This window comes from Oncorhynchus tshawytscha, linkage group LG02 (genome assembly GCF_018296145.1).
Source record: "Oncorhynchus tshawytscha isolate Ot180627B linkage group LG02, Otsh_v2.0, whole genome shotgun sequence".
In the NCBI taxonomy this organism is placed as follows: domain Eukaryota; kingdom Metazoa; phylum Chordata; class Actinopteri; order Salmoniformes; family Salmonidae; genus Oncorhynchus; species Oncorhynchus tshawytscha.
Window position 1 is genome coordinate 23,336,962 of NC_056430.1, and position 22,904 is coordinate 23,359,865.

The 22,904-nt window shown below is 43.8% G+C and overlaps 1 protein-coding gene across 2 annotated transcripts in view; it reads left to right on the forward strand.

The window, feature by feature from the left end:
* Positions 1-22,904, forward strand: part of suclg2 (succinate-CoA ligase GDP-forming subunit beta) — a 143,048-nt gene that overhangs the window by 51,881 nt on the left and 68,263 nt on the right. For both annotated transcript variants that reach the window (XM_024380422.2, XM_042295496.1), the window contains exons 3-9: positions 1,072-1,171; positions 2,158-2,248; positions 4,111-4,263; positions 4,890-4,979; positions 7,670-7,766; positions 11,965-12,126; positions 13,309-13,451. In XM_024380422.2, the coding sequence (XP_024236190.2) occupies positions 1,072-1,171; positions 2,158-2,248; positions 4,111-4,263; positions 4,890-4,979; positions 7,670-7,766; positions 11,965-12,126; positions 13,309-13,451 (836 nt within the window). The remainder of the gene's footprint in view (positions 1-1,071; positions 1,172-2,157; positions 2,249-4,110; positions 4,264-4,889; positions 4,980-7,669; positions 7,767-11,964; positions 12,127-13,308; positions 13,452-22,904) is intronic.

Here is a 22,904-nt window from a genome sequence, read left to right on the forward strand (position 1 = left end):
CATTTCATCTTGCTTTGAACTCAATTTTAATTTTGTGCTCTTGCAGTTCTTTTAATTGACATATTTATTAATGTATGACTACTCACAGCCCCTACATGTGCTCACCTTTATTCTCTCAGTCTTTCTCTCCTCATCCCAGGGCAGAACAGAGCTCACTAATTCAGTGTTGGTTTAATCCCTGCCATTTTAGCCTATTTTGTCGGGGTCTTGTTCCTACTGGAACAGCCTGAGCCACTCCGCTTGAGGGGCTTTACTGAGAGTAAGAGAGCTATGTTCCTGGCCCAAGGTCGACGTGCCTTTCTTTACATGTTCTGGTTGCCCCACTGTTAGCCAATGGTGGAACTCCCTGCCAGGATAATGATCGCTCAAGACCATATTACATCAAGTTGCACCATTTGAATAGAGGGAGTCTGTTCAGTGGGTAGCTGAATAGACAGCTCAGTGCTCTACCAGAGGTGCTCTCTCCTGGTGTAGAAAGGAGGACTTGGAGGTGACAGAGAGGGCAAGTAGGGTAGGCCTATATGGTGTTAGCATCGTTAAAATGCCATAAAATTGCAATGGTCAGTCGAAACTCTAAAGAGAGTCAAATGACGCAAATGAACACATTGTTTAGATTGATACATGTTTGTGTGTCTAGCTTATGTCTTTGTAATCTGTTTGTATGTATGTACCTTGTATGGGAGTATTTGCCTGTCTATATGGACATGTTCTTTCAATAGGGTACCCTCTCTACCCTGTATTTGGGAAGTTGGCTTTAGTCTGTAATTAGCAGGGCTAGGAGAGAATATCATACGTGAGCTGGAGTACCCTTCCCCTCATCCCATCACGTACCTCTCCTCCTACCCCCTCTTTCCCTATACCCCCCCCCCGCCTCTAGACAGGACAGGAGCTAATGGAGACCAGGGTGATGGGTGAGATAACATTTTACTCAGAGACAGGGGAAGTGTAATGGGCTCTGTGATGATGTACCATTGGAGAGGTCTCATGCTCTTCTCCTCTCTCACCTGGCTGTCTATCTCTATTCTGCTGACAGAGCCCTTCTCTCTTTTTTCTAATCCCTCTCTCTTTCAGACGCCAAGGAGATAGTCCTGAAGGCCCAGATACTGGCTGGGGGACGAGGGAAGGGTGTGTTCAACAGTGGCCTTAAAGGTGGAGTGCACTTAACTAAAGAGTGAGTACCCCTGCCATCCGCCACCCGCACTCACTGAGGTGTGATTTGAGTAATGGCCCCTTCAGAGAATGGTTCTGTTCTATTTCTCTAACTACTGCTTCAGTTCTCCCTCCTAGACAGTGTTGCTTTCTCTCTGTTCCAGCTACCTACACAGGACCCTGCAATAAAAAGCTACATTTGCTACTTTAGGGAAAACTGCTTCCAATTAAACTTTGAAATAGTAAATTTATCATTGGGAAATTGCACTGTGCGCAACTCACTGAATCAGGTTATTGGAATTGTGATATACAGCTCTGATTCAGTGGAGCTCAATCGAATTGTGTTCTTCTAGCACATTGTTATAGGCCTATATTGGCCAGATTTCCCTAACAATAATCTACTGTTTGTCTATCTTATATCACATCAACCAACATCTTCATTGGCCAGCTACTAGATTAATGTTTCCTCTGCAAAAAAATGATGTAGCCAAGATAGCAGCGTGATAAGGCCTGAACTGTGATTCATGACGTATGGCTACGACATATGCATCATTGTCACCCTTTCAGTATTTGGGATAACCAGAAACCTTTCTGAGTGAACCATCTGAGGTTAAGCCACCCCAGACAGTGACTTGTGCACACAGTTCACTCTCCTAACATCTATCAAAGCAAAACACTACCTCAGGCCTCATTTGTATTTTATAGAAACCAGAGCAAGAAGCAGTACAGGAATGAGACTCGCGCTTCCTTTAAAGAGCAGCCGAAACCAGGATATACTTTTTCAAGAGCAGTGCTTTGTCAGAACACATTACAATCACACTGCAAATGTGCTGAACCATGTCTTTGTTGAAATGAAAACGTGTCTCAGGAGCTGAAAATAATGACTCTGTTATCTGCTATGGTGATGTCCTCTATTTTTGGAAGATGTTTGTCCTCTAGGTTTTTATCTGTAATCAAAGCACTATTAATGAAGTAGTTGTAATTGAGACACTCCTGTCTCTTCTCTAGCCCCTCTGTGGTGGGTGAGCTGGCCAGTAAGATGCTAGGCTATAGCCTGACCACCAAGCAGACGCCAAAGGAAGGAGTGGAAGTAAAAACGGTAAGTCATAGCTGGGGGTCAAATAACTTTTCTGTTTTTCTCATTTCAGGGTCATTTCAATTCAGTAATGCAGTTCCATGAAATGAATGAGTGCACAAGCATCGGGGTAATAATACATTAGTTTATATAGTTTTTTTGTTCCTCTAGTTCTGGGGATAGGTCCCTGGTGGAGACATGCCATTTGAAGCCGGTGTCGTTTGTTGTGTTTGTGCTATTTGGTGTTATGGTTCACTGCGATAAATAATACATGCGAGTCAGGGCCTCTCTGAGACCAAAGTGTTAGTCACGTAAACAACCATTTCCAAGTGTCGCTAACAAGCAGGAATATTTTTTTCCTCACTCACACTGCAGCCCACCCAAAAACACACTTCCAGGTAATGAACCCTTCTCGGCCTGTAGCTTGTGTTTTTCCTCTCTCTCTCTCGCTCTCTCTCTCTCTCTCTCTCTCTCTCTCTCTCACTCTCACTCTCACTCTCACTCTCTCTCTCTCTCTCTCTCTCTCTCTCTCTCTCTCTCTCTCTCTCTCTCTCTCTCTCTCTCTCTCTCTCTCTCTCTCTCTCTCTCTCTCTCTCTCTCTCTCTCGCTCTCGCTCTCGCTCTCGCTCTCGCTCTCGCTCTGCCTGTTTAGTGAATTATGGCCTAGAGCTCCCCATTAACGCTTGTTTTCATTCCTGCCAGCCAGGCACACACCTCGCTCTGCTCCTGCCCCTGCTGCAAAGTTTAGGAGAAGTATCAAACTACTGTCACATTTTTATAGAAAGAGCTGGCGGGGAAGGCAGTTCACTACCACATCACCAGGGCTGAGGGGAAAGAGAGATATATAAACACAAAAACTGTGAAAGCATTGTTGTGAGATGTCATTTCATATGGAAACATTAGCTGCACTATCTATCCATAGCATGTCATCTGTTAGATGAATGACGACACCATTTCTGATAGTTTTATTTTGTAAACTAAGCATATAGGAATATAACATTTATTAATTGAAGAAATGTATCATGATAAATGATCCCAGGGGGACCTATATGCAGCCATGTGTCATGTATCACACACAAAAACCAGTACACACTAGATTCATTTCCCGAAACGTGCAGACATTCACAGACAAGGGAGATATGATGCTACCTGCTGTTAGTGGCTATAGTCGCAGGCCCCTCTCAAAGCCCATCTCAGTTTAGATTAGGCCTGGGATCAAAGTAATAAAGTAGCCAGAGAGCTGCAGCGATTGAACAGAACCCAGGCCTCTTAACATAGCCCCCTTTAACAGGCTGTAATTATATTGTCAAGCTCTGTTTCCCTGAATGAAAACCAGGAGTGAGCTGTCAGCCTGCCATTGTAACACGTCCCCTTCACTTCACTATACTGCAGCCATCCTCTCCAGACACAGAGCGTTATCTCTATTGGCAGGACAGACCAGGGGTGGGGAGAGGGGCAGGAAGTGATAGAAGAGGAGGAGGAGAGCATAGTAGATGGAGAGAGGGGCACAGAGAGCCAGTTCGATTGAGAGAAAGACCAGGAGAGGGTGGTAGTAGTGTGTAAAATAGATCAAGACTTTAAGCAGATAGAGAAAGACTGTGTTATTGCCTGTTTTCATGGGACACGGAGAAGAATCGTCCTCACGCTGTCCAAATAAACTCTGTCAAGTTAGGCCCAGGGAGCTGATAACAAACAAACAACTCATCTCTATCCCTCTGTCTTGCCATCAATCTCTCTCTTGTCTCCATCTCCCAGCAGTGTGCTTCATTCCCAGTATAGCCTAGATTTAGACCCATAGGTTCTCTGGGTTGTAATAATATGATCTGCTGTATCTGAGGCCAGTCTGTGATGTGAAGGTAGTATGCTGATTCTCTCCATACTGACCAGGTGATGGTGGCTGAAGCCCTGGACATCACCAGAGAGACCTACTTTGCCATCCTGATGGACCGGGCCTGCAACGGCCCCGTCATGGTGGGCAGTCCTCAGGGTGGGATGGACATAGAGGAGGTTGCTGACAAATCCCCAGAACTCATCTTTAAGGTACAGTACTGTGAGCTCTGCAACAGCATATGTTACAAATGACTAAAGATGTTGACAAGAAACCTCTCACCATTCACTGTACTTGTGATCCAATAGCTTAACATCTCTTTGCATGAACTACTGTACAGACATCCCTGGTATCCCTGTACTTCTGTCACACCATGTGCTTGCGCTCTCTCTCTCTCCCTCCCTCCCTCTCTCTCTCCCTCCCTCCCTCTCTCTCTCTCCCTCCCTCTCTCTCTCTCTTTTTCTCTCTCTCTCTCTCTCTTTTTCTCTCTCTCTCTCTCTCTCTTTTCTCTTTTTCTCTCTCTCTCTCTCTCTCTCTCTCTCTCTCTCTCTCTCTCTCTCTCTCTTTCTCTCTCTCTCTCTCTCTTTCTCTCTGATTGGCACATTGAATCCCTTGATGGAGAGATCCCTTCTCTATGTTAGAATCTCATCTCTACAATTACCTGATAATTATAAAGCCATTGTTTCAGGCCCGGTTCTCCTTTCCTCACTACTGGCAGGTTTCCACCACTTAATTGCATATCGTGATTTAATATGAACATCCACTTTGTCATATGACCATCCAGTGTTTGAGTCTCCATTCTCTCTGCTTTCTCTTTCTCTGCTCTCGCGTACCACAGGAAGTTATAGATATTTTCGAGGGCGTGCGAGATGACCAGGCGCTCCGCATGGCAGCTAATTTGGGTTTCAAAGGACCTCTGGAAAGACAGGTAATAGGCCCGACAAAGCTCTCTGAGCCGCAGTGCAGAGAAGCAGAGTCGCGTACACACACCAAAGACCCACAATACTGAACTCAGAGCTGATAAGACCAGATAGGACACTGCCTGTCTACTGGGCTCTTGCTGAATTACAAGGTTCATAGATCCCCATAACGTCCTTGAACAACAGACAAAGCTTTATAAGATCAAATTGCATTCGTCACGTACACAGTTAACAGCAGGTATAATAGGTAAAGCGAAATGCTTGTGCTTGTTTACCGATATTAGGGGGAGTCCTCCCAAAATCATGAACAGACGTTGCTGGTGAAGCCAATTCTGGTCAGTGTAAACCGGGTCAGAGAGACACAAAAAGACAAACCCCAAAATTCAAATGTGATATTTAAAGTTCTTCTCCAGTTCATTTTAGACCCAATTGTCTTGTAGCATCATATTGCTAATTTCTATTCCTATCTATGAGCACATCAACTTAAAGAATCGGATTCTTTCAGAATGTTAAAATGCAGAAAAGGTATACATGAAATGAACATACACAATTGTCTGAGAGGTACACCCTGTGTAATACGAGCCTGTCTTGACATTGAGTTTGTAGCATAACACTATCCTGAATTCAATCCAGAAATTAAAACAATTTGCTACATACTTCCAACTGTGTCTTTTAAAGCACATCAGTTGCCACAGTCTTTTCGTTTCACTGCTAATTACAGTGGTTCTGGGTGTGGAATTAAATGTATGGTTAAATATCTTGGCTGCTTTGAAGAGTCTTGGTGACAAAGTGTGTGATTGTGTGTGTCTGTCTGTGAGTGTGTGGCAGAGAGCAGTGCTTACAATGTTTTCTGTCAGGCTGTTTTCATCATCAAAAGAGCAGCTCGGTTCCAGGGACAGACAGAGACATCAGTTCAACCCCTGATTCTTTGAAAAGAGGATTCATTCCAATGACAGCCACTCTAATAGTAATACTGCTCATTTTAGGATAAAGTGGCACAATAGACACATTGTAACTCTCATTCAGAGCTAATGCATTAATATGTACACAAAGGCTGTATTATAGTAGTTTAATTACTTTTTTCATTAGGCTTAGTCATGCATTCAATTATATAGCATGCATAATACTATGATATGTGTATACAGTGGGGCAAAAAAGTATTTAGTCAGCCACCAATTGTGCAAGTTCTCCCACTTAAAAAGATGAGAGAGGCCTGTAATTTTCATCATAGGTACACTTCAACTATGACAGACAAAATGAGGAAAAAAATCCAGAAAATCACATTGTAGGATTTTTTATGAATTTATTTTCAAATTATGGTGAAAAATAAGTATTTGGTCAATAACAAAAGTTTATCTCAATACTTTGTTATATACCCTTTGTTGTGCCCAAGAACACAAAGGCAACCTGCCTAAATTACTACAGACCCGTAGCACTAACGTCCGTAGCCATGAAGTGCTTTGAAAGGTTGGTAATGGCTCACATCAACACCATTATCCCAGGAACCCTAGACCCACTCCAATTTGCATACCGCCCAAACAGATCCACAGATGAAACAATCTCTTGCACTCCACACTGCCCTTTCCCACCTTAGAAAAAAGGAACACCTATGTGAGAATGCTTTTCATTAACTACAGATCAGTGTTCAACACCGTAGTACCCTCAAAGCTCATCACTAAGCTAAGGATCCTGGGACTAAACACCTCCCCCTGCAACTGGATCCTGGACTTCCTGACAGGCCACCCCCAGGTGGTGAGTGTAGGTAGCAACACATCTGCCACTCTGATCCTCAACACTGGAGCTCCCCAGGGGTGCGTGCTCAGCCCCCTCCTGTACTGCCTGTTCACCCACGACTGCATGGCCAGACACAACTCCAATACCATCATTAAGTTTGCAGACGACACAACAGTGGTAGGCCTGTTCACAGACAATGACAAAACAGCCTATAGGGAGGTCAGAGACCTGGCCGAGTGGTGCCAGAATAACAACCTATCCCTCAACGTAACCAAGACTAAGAAGATGATTGTGGACTACAGGAAAAGGAGGACCGAGCACGCCCCCATTCTCATTGACGGGGCTGTAGTGGAGCAGGTTGACAGCTTCAAGTTCCTTGGTGTCCACATCAACAACAAACTAGAATGGTCCAAACACACCAGACAGTTGTGAAGAGGGCACGACAAAGCCTATTCCCCCTCAGGAAACTAAAAAGATTTGGCATGGGTCCTGAGATCCTCAAAAGGTTCTACAGCTGCAACATAAAGCCATGACATCATTTTCTGGAATCTTCTAAGCTGTTTAAAGGCACAGTCAACTTAGTGTATGTAAACTTCTGACCCACTGGAATTGTGATACAGTGAATTATAAGTGAAATGTTCTGTCAGTAAACAATTGTTGGAAAAATTACTTGTCATGCACAAAGTAGTTGTCCTAACCGACTTGCCAAAACTATAGTTTGTTCACAAACAAGTTGTGGAGTGGTTGAAAATCGAGTTTTAATGACTCCAACCTAAGTGTATGTAAACTTCTGACTTCAACTGTGTACCACGCACTCACTCAGTAAAACATGACCTTTTTACGTGTGTTTAAAAGGTGATTTGCCATGTTTTATTAAGTGTGTGCGTGGTACTGAGTGGCCTTGGTGGGTCTGCTGTTCAGAGGCATATTGTTGGGTAATTACTGTCCTCTGTGGAACTAACAGGCTGCAGATCAGATTAAGAGGCTCTATGATCTGTTCCTGAAAGTCGACGCCACTCAAGTTGAAGTCAATCCTCTCGGAGAGACTCCCGAAGGACAAGGTACGACTCTTTTTTTCTTTCTCTTTTTGGTGTCTACATATCAGAAGTTCTTTTTATCTGGGTCTGTCTGTGTTTCTTCTCTCTCCCTCTCTTTTTCTCTCATTTGCTCTCTCGCCATGGGAGTGTATTATGGGATTTTAGGTATACTGTATATTGTATCATAACACTATCCTGAATTAAATCCACAACTAATTGCCTCTTGAGTTAAACTCACAGATAAACTGATAGATGACACAAGTCTGCTTCTCCACAACTTTTGATGCATTGTTATGAAAAAAGTTATTGTTATAGGTCTGATTCATCAGAGAGTGACAAGAAAATAACATATTGTAGCTTAGTATAATAATTGCTTATGAATATTGATGAGAGGTCTATTAATTTGTTGTGTACAACCAAGCTGTACTAGCAAGGCAGAAGCAGTGTTTCTGTAGACTCACATTGAAAGTAGATCAACTTGTTCTTCATTTTGTACATATTCAACGAGGGAAGGGAATCAAGTACCATGGATGTCTGTTTTTCAGTCTGAACAACAGACCACAGTACTGAAGAACATCACTGTAGGCAGAAAGTTACTGCATGCCTTTTCCATTTTGGTCTATTATTTTGACTTTCATTTCAGTGTAACTGAACGCTCATCACCAGAGGGACGGTAAAACTAAATTACTGTTCATCTCTGAAAATGTGCTACAGTGTTCATTTCGTGAACAAAAATAGGGACTAAAATATTTGTCAAACACCTATTTTTCAGGGACAATTGATGAGACTATAACTTACTAAATAGACACTAAACTAAAGTTGACTAAAACGAGCCAAAATTAACTCTGTGACAAAAAAATTGACTAGTAAGTGGACTGAGCAAGAGTTTTTGGAGAGATTGAGAACTTTTCAGTGATAAGCACAATTAATATTAGCAGCACAGATGCGCAGCACAGTTTCGTTAAGTGGGAAGGACAAGTCACACCCGGCAAACACAGCCTACATCAGGTGGTGGGCTGCAAGGGAGCAAGCAATGAGTGTGGGCAGACAGGTTCCGGCTCTGCCTCTGATTATACGTATCGCATGCGACTCTCTCGCTTCACCTTAGCTAACCAGTCACCACTAGCCATCTAGTTAGCTACCCTTTGTCTGGTTAAGAAACATAAGTTGCTTTTTCGAAATTAAAAACAGTAGCAGAATTGAGTTGAATAGTAAAACAACAGTCTAGCTAGGTTTTTCTCACCCTTGAGTAGGCTATAGAAAAGTAGGCTGTCTTTAAATTTGTAGTCTTGCTCAACTCTCCTACTTTTCCCACTGCATTTCATATACAGGTTCTGTATTCTAGACTCCCTCTTTTCTTCAGAGAAAACGTTTTAATTCTAGCCCTTAGGCTACCGTTCAAAAGACGTGCCCCATAATACCGGCACTACATTGTTGTCTTTCTAACGTGCATCGTGGGCCATTCTAAAACTAGGCTACTTGCGGACCTGCCTGTTAGTCATTTGTTTAGGCTGCACCAAATATTTTTACAACTAACCCAAGATTAACCACAGCCAGTTATTTCCAATGGTAGAGAACAAGCAAGGAGGTGGGCAGAGCCAAGCACGAGCTAGCGAGATCCTATTGGCGCGTTCTGGCATGTATTTGCATATTTCCGTTAGGGAATGCCTAATCTCGGGTACCCAGAAGTAAAATAATATTGTGAAAATGTGTAATTTCCTGTTTTACTTCTGGGGGAATTACATTAACAATTGTGAATACCTTCATGCAAAGGAAGGAAGTGAAATCTCCTTCCTGGCAAACGGAAACTGTTGGCCAAACCCTTCGCCCAAGACGAAAACCCAAAACCAGGAATTACTGCTGCTGGGAATCACATCATTTTACATTAGCCTGGACAGATTCTCACCGTTTCATCTGTCCGTGAGAATCTTTGAATCCTATTCTGTGAAGTGCGTGTATGCAATAATGCCATTTTGTAAAACTTTGGCAAAGGGTAAAGTCTACAAAACTTTGTCCATTCTGTTCGTAACAGATTTTACACTGAGCAAAAATAAATACGCAACATGTAAAATGTTCTAAGATTTTACTGAGTTACAGTTCATTTAAAGAAATCAGTCACTTGAAGTACATACATTAGGCCCCAATCTATGGATTTCACATTCCTGTGAATAAAGATATGCATCTGTTGGTCAGATACCTTAAATAATAGATACCTTAAACAGATAACAGATACCTTAAATAAAAGGTAGGGGCATGGATCAGAAAACCAGTCAGTATCTGGTATGACCACCATTTGCCTCATGCAGCACGACACATCTTCTCATAGAGTTGATTGTGGCCTACAGAATGTTGTCCCACACCACTTCAGTGGTGGAGGATGACGAAGAGTGTGTACAGAAATTCTTTGGTTGTGAAAACCCACAGTTTCATCAGCTGTCCGGGTGGCTAGTCTCAGACAATCCTGCAGGTGAAGACGCCTGATGTGGAGGTCCTGGGCTGCCGTGGTTACATGTGGTCTGCGGTTGGGAGGCTGGTTGGACACACTGCCACCATCTTTAAAATGTTGGAGGTGGCTTTTGGTAGAGAAATCACATTAAATTCTGTGGCAACAGCTCTGGTGGATATTCCTGCAGTCAGCATGCCAATTGCATGCTCCTTCAAAACATGAGACATCTGTGGCATTGTGTTGTGAAACCAAAAAAATGGTCCCCAGCACAAGATGCACTTGTGTAATGATCATGTTATTTAATCAGCTTCTTAATATTCCACACCTGTCAGGTGGACTTATCTTGGCAAAGGAGAATTACTTACTAACAGGGATGTAAACAAATGTGTGTACACCATTTGAGAGAAACTTTTTGTGCTTATGGAACATTTCTGGCATCTTTTATTTCAGCTCATGAAACATGGGACCAACACTTTACATATTGCATTTATATTTGTGTTCAGTGGTGTATCCACAGATAGAACAATGGGCCAGATGTTTCAAAAGGACACAATGTTTTGGAATGTTCAGATAGAAATATGCTATGTAGAACAAATGTGTCTTTCTCTCTTGGTCTCTGTCTCGCTGCATTTGTGTGTGTCTGTTTGTTTTGTATGTCATGTGCATCTTCTATGTAGGCTGAATTAGGCCAGATAATTCTTATATAATATTATTGTTATGCATGTTTGTCATTTTTCTGCTTTTGGGAAGAGAATAGGATGTTATGCAGAAAAACATGTTGGTAGGCTATGTATGTTTGTGCACATGGAAGTCAGTGATTGTTTACTATAGGTTAATGAAGCAATACAAATGTGATGTGACTAAAAGGGCCCACTGTTTGTGCCAGTTTGACAACTAGACTAAATCATTATTCAAATGACTATAATGACTAAGACTAGACAGAAAAGAGTGTCAAAATGAACACTGTTGTACTGAAGTTGGTCACATACAGCAGATCAAGGAGACTCCACTTAGCTGCTGTTGAAGTTTGTTTCCCATTTATTTTGGTTCCCCCTAGTGCGTGTGTGTGTGTTTGGGGGTTGGGGGTGGGGCTGTCTGTTTCTGTGTGTGTGTGTGTGTGTGTGTGTGTGTGTGTGTGTGTGTGTGTGTGTGTGTGTGTGTGTGTGTGTGTGTCACATGACCTTTATTACTCTTGGGAGCTTCAGCCAAGGTAGTATTTCAGAGATGAGCCATTACCTAGTGAATTTACCGTTGGTTCCATGGGGATCCCGTGTCCCACTACTGTCATTTGTCCTCCGGGCTTTTATAGAGTGTTGATAGATGAAGGCTCCAATCACCCTTGTGTAAATGGTTATGGTATATAGTGGGCCTTACAAAGTACAAATCCCCAAGGAGCACACCTCAGGATTTCAGCCCTGCAATGCTAAGAAACCTGAAGTAGCTCCACTGATAATCAACCCTTAATGAAAATCTGAAGTAAATACTTTGCTTGCAGTTAACATTTAGCTTACAGTTTCTTTGAACTGCACCTTGTGAAGTGTAAAAATAATATATTCTCCCTTAGAGGCACTGTCAAATACATAAACATGAGCTTCACCATTACGAATACTGAAGTAATTAAGTATAATAGGATGAGGTCACTTGACACATTTTATTTCATATTTTTTATTGAGTTTGTAAGAAATGTTAATTACATTTCCATTTCATATCCTCATCTATTTGTCTTCCTATTTATGTTTTTCTCTTTCTCTCCTCTTTCTCGCTCCCTTCTTTCAGTGGTGTGCTTTGATGCCAAGATCAGCTTTGACGATAACGCAGAGTTCCGTCAAAAAGCCGTCTTTGCCATGGGCGACATGTCAGAGAGCGATCCCACAGAGACAGAGGCAGCCAAATGGGACCTCAAGTACATTGGCTTGGATGGAAACATTGCCTGCTTTGGTGAGTTCTGGTTTATGGCTGTCCACTGTCCACACACATGCATGCTCTATGCATTTAGCCATGGCTAACCCACACCAACTGGAATGGAGTTTTTTTTGACTGGGCTGACTGGGCTCCTCTCCAGTCCAAATTAACAACCAGCTTTCTAATGACTCCAGAAGGAGGACGCTGTAACCAATTCTTTCTAATTAGCCATAATAATAAAAAGTCTCCAGTGAGCTAGATTGTTAGCATTTTCATTATAGGTCTCCCCTGTCATAAATCACAGCTTTATAGTGTAATTCTGGGCTGCTAGGGAGTATCTCCTGGTTGCCCTGCAGCCTCATAAACGCTGTGGCAGTAAGATCATGGTTAGTGACTCTTTCCCGTGCCCAGCCTTTCCTACAGGACAACAGCTCAGAGCTGATGGGCTCCTTAAAAGCTCTGTAACCCACCAAAGTGACAGCTGTTAAAACCAGTTTCCTTTTATTGAGACTTCTGTAGGGGCGCTTGCCAGGATGCAGGCTTAGCGCTGATAACCCAAATGAGGTAAGACATTTATAGAGAGGCGTGTTGGCTTCAGCAGGAAGCGGCTGAATCACTTGGCTCCCTGGCAACACAGCACCAAGCAACCCAGCGGGATAGGGATGCTCTCATTAAGCTGCCTGATAATACGGGCCAACACTAGTGCGACAGAACTTCTTTTAATCAACACTTGCTTTCTGAAGTCAAGAGTGTTGCCGTAATCACGTTTCCCTCCGCTTCTCAACTTCTTGAAGTGTTAAATATCCTCATTAGACGAGTTTTAACAGTTGACCTCTTAAAGCTTTAAATTCTCTAAAGATGATTTGTTATTCCTTCTTCATTAGATCATTTACTCATTTATTTCACTGTGCACTCTTATGTTTTTGTTTTAATGATTGTATTAGGTAATGTTTATTGTAATTAAATCCCAACTACTTTTCAATGTCACAGTTTTCTCTCAGGGGTTTATGTTTGAATTCTCAACATCATTTTGATTAATGTGGGAAATCTAACTTCATTGGAGTATGGGGGAAAAAACTATCTAACTCATCTAACTTTGCGATGAGCACAGCAACTATTTTGAAGGGATGCACTGGACTTTAAAGGCCCTTCTCTGTTTTCTGAGACCAGTAACACCTTTCTTTGTGGTTTAATTTCACCTTTGACCTGCCATTACAGTGAATGGGGCTGGTTTGGCTATGGCCACGTGTGACATCATCGACCTCCATGGAGGGAAACCGGCCAACTTCCTAGACCTGGGAGGAGGAGTGAAGGAGAAACAGGTTTACGAGGCCTTCAAACTGCTCACTGCCGACCCCAAGGTAGGAACACATTTTATCCTTCAAACTGCTCTAAGATAAGACCACACTTCAAGCTTCAAACTACCAAAAGATGTAGGACCACACTTTATATAACAGTGATAGGGAGAGGAGGTATACCGCCTAAAGACCGAAAACAAAGCTTATTCACAATGCTACCGTAGCTAGTTCCATACCAAATTGTCAGTTGCTCTCAGAGAGCCAACACACTGTTCCAAGAACCTGTTGAATTTTGTCAGCTGCTCAACACTTTACCCAAGCGATTCTGTACATCTCTGTTGCTACTTCCTTTGTGTGTGTGGTTGTTTAACCATGAGTCCTGTCAAAGCCCCTTACCTCTACGGGATCAGTATCCCTATACTGGGACGGTTGATGCTGACGTATGCCAATGTTTATTTATTTATTTTTAATTTGACCTTTATTTAACCAGGTAGGCAAGTTGAGAACAAGTTCTCATTTACAATTGCGACCTGGCCAAGATAAAGCAAAGCAGTTCGACAGATACAACGACACAGAGTTACACATGGAGTAAAACAAACATACAGTCAATAATACAGTATAAACAAGTCTATATACAATGTGAGCAAATGAGGTGAGATAAGGGAGGTAAAGGCAAAAAAGGCCATGGTGGCAAAGTAAAACAATATAGCAAGTAAAACACTGGAATGGTAGTTTTGCAATGGAAGAATGTGCAAAGTAGAAATAAAAATAATGGGGTGCAAAGGAGCAAAATAAATAAATAAATTAAATACAGTTGGGAAAGAGGTAGTTTGTGACCGGATTAAAGTTGTAAGTAACAGCAAACTTTCCAGGACATAGACATGTATTATAAGTGCAGAAAGCTTAAATTCTTGTTAATCTAACTGCACTATCCAATTTACAGTAGGTATTACAGTGAAAAAAGACCATGCTATTGTTTGAAGAGAGTGCACAACAACAAAACTTATCACGGCAACTGGTTTGATACATTCACCTCTGAAGGTAAATAATGTACTTACATTCAGTAATCTTGCTCTTGTCATCCTGGGTTCTACAGTTTGAACCCCTGCTGCCTCTGGCTCCACACCCACCTATCCCGGCCATCAAGATGTGTGAAACTTAAATTTTGTTTTATCATATAAATTTTGTATTTTCTCTATAGTTAAGTATTTGAAAATGTATCAATTGACCAATACGGCACAGTATGTGCAATGCTTCACTGGATCGATCTATAATTATGCACACACTGCTGCCATCTAGTGTCCAAAATCTAAATTGCGCCTAAACTGCAATATTATATTATGGGATTTAATACGGGGGAAAAAAGTTATATTTTTTACCAGATCTAATGTGTTATATTATCCTACATTAATTTCACACACCTTTCAAATGGTATCAATAATATGCATATCCTTGCTTCAGGTCCTGAGCTACAGGCAGTTATGTTTGGGTATGTCATTTTTGGCGAAAATTGAAAAAAAGGGTCCCATCCTTAAGAGGTTTGAAGGCTTTATCTAGTTGGTTAGACACAAGTCCACCTTTGTAACAAAGACACAACATTCAACAGCCATGTTTCTCTCAGCGATGTGGTTTTAGAGATCATCTCCTAAATATAATGCCATGGTATTATTGACTGTCGTGATGAATTGCGGCTCTGCAGCCACAATGAAACAAGCCTTTTAATGACTGCCGTCAGTCTTCTCCCAATGCAGAACGCAAACCCATTACTGTACATCCCTGGTGGAATTAATGGCCGGAACCTCAGAGGGAAAGATGTGGCACCTTGGCTCTCTTTATGACTGTGGAATCCTAAATGATCAGATTACCAATAGTTCTGCAGCAAACAGTTGGAGGCTTGTAACTATGCCGCAGTGCTGGTTGTGTTGACACTCATCACAGCACTAATTCCCTGTTTGCCATGACTTCACTTTATTGTTGTTCTCCCAGTCTATTTGACAGTATAGTTGTCTGCAGATGTGTCATAGAACAGTGTTAAATACAGTTCCTCCTATCCATTGTTGAATAGGCCAGTTTACCACACATGTTTTTAATACATCAAAGATGAAGGACATTGAGAGTAAAGGGCATATAGACATGATGTGGCATTTCTTCATAAATATGCATAAATCTGGCATGATACTCATTGCAATACACAAGTCACTTGAATAACATGACTTTGCTTCACTTCAGTTTCATGTGGTAGCTTCAATAGTTGACTATTTCCTTTGTAGCTATAGGCTAAATCAGACACTAGCCTAGTTCTGCCTTTTGGTTTTGAGGGCTCCAGTCACACACACATACCAGAGATGAATTTTAAAGAGGTGCAAGCAAAACACTCCAGCTGATGTATTGTCCCATTCAGATATCCACAGTGTATTTATAATGTTGGGCCCTGCATGAATTCATCAAGGTGTCGTAAAAATAGAATAGAATAGCAGGAGAGAAAACAGTGGTAGAAGTGTTTCTCACTCCTCTGAGGCAGTGTGATCAAATTAATCCATTATGATGTCAAACCAGGTCATAATAGAGATGAATTTGCAGGGAAAACGAGACAGCTTTTAAAGACTGCATTACACTTCCCAATTATTCTTGCATAGGGAGTCGTTTTCTCTTTATTCTGTCTTCAATTCAAAGCCAAAACCCCAGAGTAAAGGCAGTACCTGTCCCTCCTCCAGCAGTATAGAGACGAGACAGAGACACAGGCCCTCCCTTATGGGGGGGAAAAAAGAGAGAGGATTGATATTACTCTGTGTACTGACATTTGCATTTCATACAGGGATTTGGAGACTCGTCAGATCTGTGGAGAGAATGTTAATTATTAGATTCCTGCATGATGAAAATCCTATTTTGCATTTTTCTTTTCATAATTTCCAAACTTTTAAGTACTAAGATTTCCTACAACTCAGTTCCATTTAGGCCTAGACTGTAAACAACTTGGGGCAGAGAGAAGCTATTGAGTGAGAATCAATAGCTTGCAATGCTAAGGATGCACATATTTTGTTAAATGTTTGAAATGTGTCCATTATACTGAATCAGGTACTTGAAAGCATACTTGTCATGACAGACTCAACATTCATGCTTACAACTGAATTTTTCATTTTTTATTTGCTTTGGAATTGAAGATGTTCACTCATTCCAACTTTTCCATGAAATGTTAATCAGGAGTGGAGTGTTTATTTTGCCATATTAAATACATCAACTCAAAAGCCTCGTACTTGACACCCAACAGTTTCCTCGAGTTTTGGTGTTGGGTGAGATGCCTAACAGTGACAGAACTAGCTGTATACACATTTTCACTAGTTCAGCAATAAGGCGATACCACGGTAACAGGGTGATGCTGAGACTCAGATTTTTCATTTTAAAAGGTATGCCAAACAAATATCAACGATTTCAAAGTTAAACAAACTATACAAGGACTACTTGAACATTTGACTAAAACATGTTTAATTAAAGAACAATGCAGATGCAAAGTTTGGTAACAGAATGACGGTTTATGCCGTTGGTGTCATCACTCATCGTTTGACATACATTTTAAAGTGAAAAATCTGCATTATTTTGTTACTGTGGAAGTTAATAGTATTATACACTTACTACAGCCTACTATAGTATGTCTCTAGGGAAGCTGATGCATTTCTGCATGAGTGAATATTTTCTTGTGTTCTCTGACCCTCATTGGTGTATCATTTTGACAGCCTTATTTCAGCTGCTAGGTTCCTCATAGCCGCTAACAGTTCATATGGTTACACATAGTATATCTCAGTCGCTCTACAACCCTGATCCACGCACCTGATTCTAATGGTTCCACATAGTATATCTCAGTCGCTCTACAACCCTGATCCACGCACCTGATTCTAATGGTTACACATAGTATATCTGTCGCTCTACAACCCTGATCCACGCACCTGATTCTAATGGTTACACATAGTATATCTCAGTCGCTCTACAACCCTGATCCACGCACCTGATTCTAATGGTTACACATAGTATATCTGTCGCTCTACAACCCTGATCCACGCACCTGATTCTAATGGTTACACATAGTATATCTCAGTCGCTCTACAACCCTGATCCACACACCTGATTCTAATGGTTACACATAGTATATCTCAGTCGCTCTACAACCCTGATCCACGCACCTGATTCTAATGGTTCCACATAGTATATCTCAGTCGCTCTACAACCCTGATCCACGCACCTGATTCTAATGGTTACACATAGTATATCTCAGTCGCTCTACAACCCTGATCCACGCACCTGATTCTAATGGTTACACATAGTATATCTCAGTCGCTCTACAACCCTGATCCACGCACCTGATTCTAATGGTTACACATAGTATATCTCAGTCGCTCTACAACCCTGATCCACGCACCTGATTCTAATGGTTACACATAGTATATCTCAGTCACTCTACAACCCTGATCCACGCACCTGATTATAATGGTTACACATAGTATATGTCAGTCGCTCTACAACCCTGATCCACGCACCTGATTCTAATGGTTACACATAGTATATCTGTCGCTCTACAACCCTGATCCACGCACCTGATTCTAATGGTTCCACATAGTATATCTCAGTCGCTCTACAACCCTGATCCACGCACCTGATTCTAATGGTTCCACATAGTATTTCTCAGTCACTCTACAACCCTGATCCACGCACCTGATTCTAATGGTTACACATAGTATATCTGTCGCTCTACAACCCTGATCCACGCACCTGATTCTAATGGTTACACATAGTATATCTCAGTCGCTCTACAACCCTGATCCACGCACCTGATTCTAATGGTTACACATAGTATATCTGTCGCTCTACAACCCTGATCCACGCACCTGATTCTAATGGTTACACATAGTATATCTCAGTCGCTCTACAACCCTGATCCACGCACCTGATTCTAATGGTTACACATAGTATATCTGTCACTCTACAACCCTGATCCACGCACCTGATTCTAATGGTTACACATAGTATATCTCAGTCACTCTACAACCCTGATCCACGCACCTGATTCTAATGGTTACAGGGTGGCAGGTAGCCTAGCCTAGATGTTAGTGTTGGGTCAATAAAGAAAGGTTGCTAGTCCTAATCCCCGAACCGACAAGGTGAAAAATCTGTCTCTGCCCTTGAGCAATCCACGTATCCCTAATTGCTCCATGGTTGCCGTTGATAATGGCTGACCCTGGCCATGACCCCACACGAGGGTGTCCCTGGGAAAGTTGGGATATGCAAAAAAAAACACATTTCCAATTTATACATGCATATAATACACACTTGTACATTTGTGAAATAGGACAAATATAAGCACCTACCAAGTTGTTGTTATTTAAATAATTAGCTGTTTGAAAAGCTAAATCAGGTTAGTTACAACTGGGGTTGGAGTTAAAACCTACAGGAGGGTATCTCTCCAGGAACAGGGTTGGAGTTCAAACCTACAGGAGGGTTTCTCTCCAGGAACAGGGTTGGAGTTAAAACCTACAGGAGGGTTTCTCTCCAGGAACAGGGTTGGAGTTAAAACCTACAGGAAGGTATCTCTCCAGGAACAGGGTTGGAGTTAAAACCTACAGGAGGGTATCTCTCCAGGAACAGGGTTGGAGTTAAAACCTACAGGAGGGTATCTCTCCAGGAACAGGGTTGGAATTAAAACCTACAGGAAGGTATCTCTCCAGGAACAGGGTTGTAGAGCCCTGGTATATCTGGTATTAATTGGTACATTATGACACTTGTTTCAATGACTACCCAAAAGGCCATATTTAAACACCATTAACATGTAGGCTAATTTATAAATAAATAACAGGCAAATGGTAAAATAACACATAACTTGGACCGTTCTATTATCTGGGAGATGGTAAACACTGGATAGTGTCTGTCCACTGCTCTCTGTCTGTCTGCTCTCTGTCTGTCTGCTCTCTGTCTGCTCTCTGTCTTTCCCCTGTCCACTGCTCTCTGTCTGCTCTCTGTCTTTCCCCTGTCCACTGCTCTCTGTCTGCTCTCTGTCTGTCTGCTCTCTGTCTTTCCCCTGTCCACTGCTCTCTCTCTCTGTCCACTGCTCTCTGTCTGCTCTCTGTCTGTCTGCTCTCTGTCTGCTCTCTGTCTTTCCCCTGTCCACTGCTCTCTGTCTGCTCTCTGTCTGCTGCTCTCTGTCTGCTCTCTGTCTTTCCCCTGTCCACTGCTCTCTCTCTCTGTCCACTGCTCTCTGTCTGCTCTCTGTCTGTCTGCTCTCTGTCTGCTCTCTGTCTTTCCCCTGTCCACTGCTCTCTGTCCACTGCTCTCTGTCCACTGCTCTCTGTCCACTGCTCTCTGTCCACTGCTCTCTGTCTTTCCCCTGTCCACTGCTCTCTGTCTGCTCTCTCTCTCTGTCCACTGCTCTCTGTCTGCTCTCTCTCTCTGTCCACTGCTCTCTGTCTTTCCCCTGTCTACTGCTCTCTGTCTGCTCTCTCTCTCTGTCCACTGCTCTCTGTCCACTGCTCTCTGTCCACTGCTCTCTGTCCACTGCTCTCTGTCTTTCCCCTGTCCACTGCTCTCTGTCTGCTCTCTCTCTCTGTCCACTGCTCTCTGTCTGCTCTCTCTCTCTGTCCACTGCTCTCTGTCTTTCCCTGTCTACTGCTCTCTGTCTGCTCTCTCTCTCTGTCCACTGCTCTCTGTCTTTCCCCTGTCCACTGCTCTCTGTCTTTCCCCTGTCTGTCTGCTCTCTCTCTGTCTGCTCTCTCTCTGTCTGCTCTCTCTCTCTGTCCACTGCTCTCTGTCTTTCCCCTCTCTGTCTGCTCTCTCTCTGTCCACTGCTCTCTGTCTTTCCCCTGTCTGTCTGCTCTCTCTCTCTCTGTCCACTGCTCTCTGTCTTTCCCCTCTCTGTCTGCTCTGTCTCTCTGTCCACTGCTCTCTGTCTTTCCCCTCTCTGTCTGCTCTCTCTCTCTGTCCACTGCTCTCTGTCTTTCCCCTCTCTGTCTGCTCTCTCTCTCTGTCCACTGCTCTCTGTCTTTCCCCTGTCTGTCTGCTCTCTCTCTCTCTGTCCACTGCTCTCTGTCTTTCCCCTCTCTGTCTGCTCTCTCTCTCTGTCCACTGCTCTCTGTCTTTCCCCTGTCTGTCTGCTCTCTCTCTCTGTCCACTGCTCTCTGTCTTTCCCCTCTCTGTCTGTCTGCTCTCTCTCTCTGTCCACTGCTCTCTGTCTTTCCCCTGTCCACTGCTCTCTGTCTGCTCTCTCTCTCTGTCCACTGCTCTCTGTCTTTCCCCTGTCCACTGCTCTCTGTTTTTCCCCTGTCTGTCTGCTCTCCCTCTGTCTGCTCTCTCTCTGTCTGCTCTCTCTCTCTGTCCACTGCTCTCTGTCTTTCCCCTGTCTGTCTGCTCTCTCTCTCTGTCCACTGCTCTCTGTCTTTCCCCTGTCTGTCTGCTCTCTCTCTCTGTCCACTGCTCTCTGTCTTTCCCTGTCCACTGCTCTCTGTCTTTCCCCTGTCCACTGCTCTCTGTCTTTCCCCTGTCCGTCTGCTCTCTCTCTGTCTGCTCTCTCTCTGTCTGCTCTCTCTCTCTGTCCACTGCTCTCTGTCTTTCCCCTGTCTGTCTGCTCTCTCTCTCTGTCCACTGCTCTCTGTCTTTCCCCTCTCTGTCCACTGCTCTCTGTCTTTCCCCTCTCTGTCTGCTCTCTCTCTCTGTCCACTGCTCTCTGTCTTTCCCCTCTCTGTCTGCTCTCTGTCCACTGCTCTCTGTCTTTCCCCTGTCCACTGCTCTCTGTCTTTCCCCTCTCTGTCTGCTCTCTGTCTTTCCCCTGTCTGTCTGCTCTCTGTCTTTCCCCTGTCTGTCTGCTCTCTCTCTCTGTCCACTGCTCTCTGTCTTTCCCCTGTCTGTCTGCTCTCTCTCTCTGTCCACTGCTCTCTGTCTTTCCCCTCTCTGTCTGCTCTCTGTCTTTCCCCTGTCTGTCTGCTCTCTGTCTTTCCCCTGTCTGTCTGCTCTCTCTCTCTGTCCACTGCTCTCTGTCTTTCCCCTGTCCACTGCTCTCTGTCTTTCCCCTGTCTGTCTGCTCTCTCTCTGTCTGCTCTCTCTCTGCCTGCTCTCTCTCTCTGTCCACTGCTCTCTGTCTTTCCCCTGTCCACTGCTCTCTGTCTTTCCCCTGTCTGTCTGCTCTCTCTCTCTGTCCACTGCTCTCTCTGTCTTTCCCCTGTCCACTGCTCTCTGTCTTTCCCCTCTCTGTCTGCTCTTTCTCTGTCCACTGCTCTCTGTCTTTTCCCTGTCTGTCTGCTCTCTCTCTGTCTGCTCTCTCTCTCTGTCCACTGCTCTCTGTCTTTCCCTGTCTGTCTGCTCTCTGTCCACTGCTCTCTGTCTTTCCCCTGTCTGTCTGCTCTCTCTCTCTGTCCACTGCTCTCTGTCTTTCCCCTCTCTGTCTGCTCTCTCTCTCTGTCCACTGCTCTCTGTCTTTCCCCTGTCCACTGCTCTCTGTCTTTCCCCTGTCCACTGCTCTCTGTCTTTCCCCTCTCTGTCTGCTCTCTCTCTCTGTCCACTGCTCTCTGTCTTTCCCCTCTCTGTCTGCTCTCTCTCTCTGTCCACTGCTCTCTGTCTTTCCCCTCTCTGTCTGCTCTCTCTCTCTGTCCACTGCTCTCTGTCTTTCCCCTCTCTGTCTGCTCTCTCTCTCTGTCCACTGCTCTCTGTCTTTCCCTCTCTGTCTGCTCTCTCTCTCTGTCCACTGCTCTCTGTCTTTCCCCTCTCTGTCTGCTCTCTCTCTCTGTCCACTGCTCTCTGTCTTTCCCCTCTCTCTCTGCTCTCTCTCTCTGTCCACTGCTCTCTGTCTTTCCCCTCTCTGTCTGCTCTCTCTCTCTGTCCACTGCTCTGTCTTTCCCCTCTCTGTCTGCTCTCTCTCTCTGTCCACTGCTCTCTGTCTTTCCCCTCTCTGTCTGCTCTCTCTCTCTGTCCACTGCTCTCTGTCTTTCCCCTTTCTGTCTGCTCTCTCTCTCTGTCCACTGCTCTCTGTCTTTCCCCTCTCTGTCTGCTCTCTCTCTCTGTCCACTGCTCTCTGTCTTTCCCCTCTCTGTCTGCTCTCTCTCTGTCCACTGCTCTCTGTCTTTCCCCTCTCTGTCTGCTCTCTCTCTCTGTCCACTGCTCTCTGTCTTTCCCCTCTGTCTGCTCTCTCTCTCTGTCCACTGCTCTCTGTCTTTCCCCTCTCTGTCTGCTCTCTCTCTCTGTCCACTGCTCTCTGTCTTTCCCCTCTCTGTCTGCTCTCTCTCTCTGTCCACTGCTCTCTGTCTTTCCCCTCTCTGTCTGCTCTCTCTCTCTGTCCACTGCTCTCTGTCTTTCCCCTCTCTGTCTGCTCTCTCTCTGTCCACTGCTCTCTGTCTTTCCCCTCTCTGTCTGCTCTCTCTCTCTCTGTCTGCCCTCTCTCTGTCTGCCCTCTTTCTGCCTGCGCTCTCTCTGTCTGCCCTCTCTCTGTCTGCCCTCTCTCTGTCTGCCCTCTCTCTGTCTGCCCTCTCTCTGTCTGCGCTCTCTCTG